At 34.9% G+C, this 5,481-nt stretch overlaps 1 protein-coding gene across 4 annotated transcripts in view; it reads left to right on the top strand.

Moving 5' to 3' along the window:
- LOC118444337 (1-phosphatidylinositol 4,5-bisphosphate phosphodiesterase) overlaps nucleotides 1–5,280 on the top strand; it is a 17,534-nt gene extending 12,254 nt beyond the window's left edge. For 3 of the 4 annotated variants that reach the window (XM_035872511.2, XM_035872512.2, XM_085663601.1), the window contains 13 exons: nucleotides 53–153; nucleotides 291–457; nucleotides 759–969; nucleotides 1,078–1,336; nucleotides 1,596–1,796; nucleotides 1,904–2,111; nucleotides 2,215–2,372; nucleotides 2,466–2,672; nucleotides 2,750–3,122; nucleotides 3,183–3,335; nucleotides 3,452–3,629; nucleotides 3,797–4,259; nucleotides 4,489–5,280. In XM_035872511.2, coding sequence (XP_035728404.1) covers nucleotides 53–153; nucleotides 291–457; nucleotides 759–969; nucleotides 1,078–1,336; nucleotides 1,596–1,796; nucleotides 1,904–2,111; nucleotides 2,215–2,372; nucleotides 2,466–2,672; nucleotides 2,750–3,122; nucleotides 3,183–3,335; nucleotides 3,452–3,629; nucleotides 3,797–4,259; nucleotides 4,489–4,557 — 2,748 coding nt within the window. In that variant the 3' untranslated portion in view covers nucleotides 4,558–5,280. The remainder of the gene's footprint in view (nucleotides 1–52; nucleotides 154–290; nucleotides 458–758; nucleotides 970–1,077; nucleotides 1,337–1,595; nucleotides 1,797–1,903; nucleotides 2,112–2,214; nucleotides 2,373–2,465; nucleotides 2,673–2,749; nucleotides 3,123–3,182; nucleotides 3,336–3,451; nucleotides 3,630–3,796; nucleotides 4,260–4,488) is intronic. The other variant, XM_035872513.2, reaches the window with a different exon arrangement.
- The last annotated feature ends 201 nt before the right edge of the window (nucleotides 5,281–5,481 follow it).

A 5,481-nucleotide genomic window follows, 5' to 3' on the forward strand; every position in this document is an offset into this window, starting at 1 on the left:
TATATGTATATTAATTTATAGCCGTAATAAAGTGTCTTTTTTTGCCTTTCAGAATGACGTTATAGAACCGGACGACTTTACCTTCGATGCATTTTATGCTCTTTATCATAAAATATGCCCGAGGAACGATATAGAGGAGCTCTTTCAATCGATGTAAGTAAGAAATATTTCCACGGAAAGAGGAACAATTCTCGGTAACGATATTCGGTGTATTGCGCAATTCAAATAATCAACGATGAGATTGCGCGAATGAGTTTCGTGTTAACGATTATTTATTCGGGAAATTTCAGAACACAAGGAAAGGCGGACACGATAAACCTCGAACAATTGATTACCTTTCTCAACGAGAAACAACGTGATCCGACCTTAAACGAGATTTTATATCCTCTATACGATGAGAAACGAGCTTTAGAAATTATCTACGATTACGAGCAGAATGAAACTGCCCGAAATCAAAGTAAGCCGAAATAGAGAACATTCTCTATAAATTTGTTCATTGCAATCCTTCTTGTTTTTTTTCTTCTTCTTCTTCTTTGTTCCATTTTTTCTTTTTTTATCTGTCTGTTTCTTTCGCTCTCTCTCTCTCTCTCTCTCTCTCTCTCTCTCTCTCTCACTCTCTCTTTATCTGTCCATTTCTTTTTCCTTGTATTTCCTAGAGATTCTTTAACGCACTAAAATATCTATCACCAATCGCTATATTTCGAATTAGTTTATACCTTCGAAACGGCATCCTTTCAGAAACAATCACGTCCTTTCAGAAACGATGACGAAGGACGGCTTCATAAGATACCTGATGTCGGATGAGAATGCACCGGTGTTCTTAGACAGATTGGACGTTTATATGGACATGGACCAACCATTGGCTCATTATTATATCAATTCGAGCCATAACACGTACCTGAGTGGTCGTCAATTTGGCGGAAAGAGTAGCGTCGAAATGTACAGACAAGTTTTGCTCGCTGGTTGCAGGCAAGTCAATATCTCGAAATTAAAATTTTCTAATTATAAAAAAAAAAAAAAAAAAATTCAAATGAAGTTCAATTCGTTTGACATTAATCGATCTCGTTTTAACGAAAGATGCGTCGAATTGGATTGCTGGGATGGTAAGGGAGAAGACGAGGAACCGATAATAACTCATGGTAAAGCGATGTGCACTGATATACTTTTCAAAGATGTAATATATGCCGTAAGAGATACAGCCTTCATAACATCTGAATATCCAGTTATACTCAGCTTTGAGAATCACTGTAGTAAGAAGCAGCAATATAAATTGGCCAAATATTGCGATGAGATACTTGGTGATTTACTATTGAAGGAACCCCTTAAGGATTTTCCTGTAAGTTTAAATTAAATCAAGAAAAAGAAAAAGATAAAAACAAACACACACGCACACATACATACACACAAAAAAAAAAAAGGAAAAAGAAAAAACACTTCACTGAGAAATAATCTTATATCGTAGAAAATATGAATATTTATGAAGTACTCGTTGATCATAAATATTACGTCGATGATCATCGGCTCGATAAAATTTCATTGGCCGATAAAGATCAACTGTCGAACATATAATAATCATGTACTATGTCATAAAACAGCTGGAACCAGGGGTATCGTTGCCATCGCCTAACATGTTGAAGCGTAAGATACTTATTAAAAATAAACGTCTCAAGCCAGAAGTGGAGAAGCAAGAACTCGAACTGTTCAAACAAGGGCAATTTGTAATCGAAGATGAAGTTAAAGAGGACGCAAGTGCGCCACCTGTCGTAGCTGCAGTCGTTGAACAGCAACCTTCGAAGGTAAAGTATCTTATAATAAATTAAAAGATAAGACGATCGAGATTTGACCTTGTTCAATGTCCATACTCGTACTATGCTGATAATAATGTTTCCTCCTTGATCTTCAGGATGAAACTTCGACGGATTCAATGACGTCATCGACAACCGGTGTTCAGCAACAGCAATCTGGCAGCGGTCCAGCTGGTCTCGGCGAAAGCTTGGAATTGGCTGTGGCTCAACCATATACCGGAAGTACGACGAACGTTCATCCGTGGCTTTCTTCCATGGTCAATTACGCTCAGCCAATAAAGTTTCCGGGTTTTGACGTCGCCGAACGTATGGATTAATAATTACGATTATTATATTATATTGATATCGTTATGAGATTACTTTTCCCATATAGATATATATATATTGTATATAATTGTATCTTTTATAGAAAAGAACATTCATCATAATATGTCTTCCTTCGCGGAAACAGCCGGACTGAATTATTTAAAGACATCTGCCATTGAATTCGTTAATTATAATAAACGTCAAATGAGTCGTATATATCCAAAGGGTACTCGAGCTGATTCCTCGAATTATATGCCACAGGTAATTTTGAACAATAAGAAAGTATCATTTAGTAAATAGAAAAGAATCGTTGTACTAGTCTTTTCGGTCGATCGATCGATTCTTTTAAACTAGGTCTTCTGGAACGCCGGTTGTCAAATGGTGTCACTGAACTTTCAAACGGCGGATCTGCCGATGCAACTAAACCAGGGCAAGTTCGAATATAATGGATCCTCTGGGTATCTTCTCAAGCCGGATTTCATGAGACGTGCTGATAGAAGTTTCGATCCGTTTGCTGAAAGTCCAGTCGATGGTGTAATAGCTATACAATGTAGCGTACAGGTAAAGTATCGATAATTATTCCTCGAATATGTACGGTCTATCATTTCTAAAAATTTTTTTTTTTTTTTTTTTGTTAGGTAATAGCGGGCCAATTCCTTTCGGACAAAAAGGTTGGTACCTATGTCGAAGTAGAAATGTATGGTTTACCAACTGACACAATAAGAAAAGAATTTCGTACAAGAGTCGTACCAGCGAATGGTCTCAATCCGGTATACAATGAGGAGCCTTTCCTCTTTAGAAAAGTTGTATTGCCGGATTTGGCAGCTTTAAGATTCGCCGTCTATGACGAATCAAACGGAAAGCTTCTTGGCCAAAGAATAGTTCCTTTAGACGGTTTGCAATCTGGCTACCGTCATATTTCTTTACGTACCGAGGCAAACTTTCCTATGTCTTTGCCTATGCTCTTTTGCAATATAGAAATAAAGATCTACGTACCGGATGGTTTTCAAGGTAAGAATGGACAGTTCATATTGATATACTCTATTATATCGATTTCTTTTATTTCAATAGAATTTATGGACGCTTTAACTGCACCGCGTGCATTCAAGAACAACGAAAGTATGTCGCAGAATAAAATGCGCGGACTTGGGATCGAGGAGAGTGACAGTAAAAGTAGTTCAAATTCGATGCCTACTAAACATCAAGAAGCTGCGAAGCCTAGAGGTAATTAGGAAAATGAAAAAGAAAGAAAGAAAAAAAGGAGAAACATGACTTATTTCATTTTTAAAATTGAATTATCAATGAGATCAATTAATAATCGTCAATCGTTTGTTTCACAGAGGAAATAAAATTCGATCCGATTACAGTGGAATCCTTGAAGTTAGAGAAAGGTTATCAAAAGGTTTTGAGAAAGCAGCAAAAGGAATTGGAATCTTTGAAGAAGAGGCATCAGAAGGAAAAGATGACCGTACAAAAGCAACATTGCGTTGCTATAGAAAAGATAATCAAAGGAAAGAAGTAAGCTATCAAATATTTTCTATTTTTCTTTTTTTTTCCTTTTCCAATAGAATATAGCCCGAAGTTATGGATCCTTTGAAAGGGTCAAAGATATTTTAAGTTCGATAGAAGAAGAAGAAGAAGAAAAGAAAAAAGAAATATTTGTTTGTTGTCTTTTCAATATTTAGCAAAGCAGAATTATCGAGAGATCCGATAATACGACAAGCCGTGAACGAGCAAACGAGTCAATGGTCACGATTAGCTGATAGGCAACGTCGCGAGGAACGTGAATTAGTACGAGTTCATCTCGAGGAACGTCGTATGCAATTGAAGAAATCATGTATGACAGCTCAGGTGACACAACAGAAGCAGCTGACGGCAAGACACGAGCGTGAGATTAAAGAGATGAATACGAGACAGGCAAAGTTATCGGTCGAGAGTATGAGAGAGGTGATGAACGATAAGACCTTAAAGACGCGGGGTATCAAAGAGGGTAGGCTCAGGGAGAAACAACAAAACAATACAAAGAAATTCATGGAGGAACGTAAGATAGCACAAATGATACAGAACAGGGAGAAGGAGAAGTTAAAGGTCATACACGAGAAGCAATTGGAGGAGCTGCAGAAAGATATGAATGCGGTAAGGGACGAGGTATAGTGATCAGATTACGATAATCATATATATATATATATATATACATATTATTCGGGCATATTATTTTAATATTATTATCGAAAGTTCAACGTTCATGATATGTTGGATACGAAAAACAAAAAAAAAAAGAAAAAAAGCAATCGCATACGAAGACATGGTCTTTTTTCATTTATTTTATTTTTTTTTTTTTTTTTATTTTCTTCTATTTTTTTCTTTTCTTTTGCAGATCATGGATATGTACAAGAACGAAGAAATGGAATACGAATTGGGACCGAAGACCGAATTTTACGCGTGATTTCTTTTTGATTTACTTTCAGCAACTGCTCCAAGTCACGAGACACCGTCCGCAATGGGACGAGCATCCTTTTAGGACCTCTTAACTATGGGATACGCAGTATCAGTAATTATAATTGGAATTGGGATCAAGCCTCATTAATTGTCGTTCACGAATCTTTCATTGTTCATATATAAGTCCAGGAACATTGGAAGATACGAAAACGTCAAGTTAATCAAACCTAACGTAACTAGTTAATCGTTCTGAATATTTTTTTATAAAAAACTGAACAAAGAAAAAGAAAAAAAGACAAAAAAAAAGAAAAAAGATAAAACAAGCAAACAAAAAAAAAGAACACAGGAGAGAAAAAAAGAAAGATCAGTATATATATATATATATTAATATATGTGTATATACTGATGTATCTCCACGTTGTGTCCATCGCTGCGCGAGCAAAACTATTTAGGATAATAAGAAAGTCAATACAACTAAAGTGATCTAGTCATGTTCTCCTATGGTATATAATAAGTATAAAATATTTTATACATATACAAATACATATACATATATATATATATATATATATATATATATATATATATATATAGGTACGTGTATGTATAAATATTTTATATATATGTCATGGTACAATATAAGGTACATGAAAGAAACACAATAACAATATATAATATAAAAAGAGAGTGTATACATATATATATATATATATATATATATATATATATATATATAACGTAATATATTATGAAACGTTTATATATATATATATATTAAATATATTATATATAATATAACAACGTGATCCAACAACCAGGCCGTTCGAATTAACACACCATTGAATTTATTGAACCAGATATTTTTTGATCGTCGAGGTTATTGTCAGATTCTATTGAACGTGCATCTATGCGAGGAAAAAATTCGCATGGA

Source organism: Vespa mandarinia, chromosome 23 (assembly GCF_050613455.1).
Source record: "Vespa mandarinia isolate Hongniang chromosome 23, ASM5061345v1, whole genome shotgun sequence".
Classification (NCBI taxonomy): domain Eukaryota; kingdom Metazoa; phylum Arthropoda; class Insecta; order Hymenoptera; family Vespidae; genus Vespa; species Vespa mandarinia.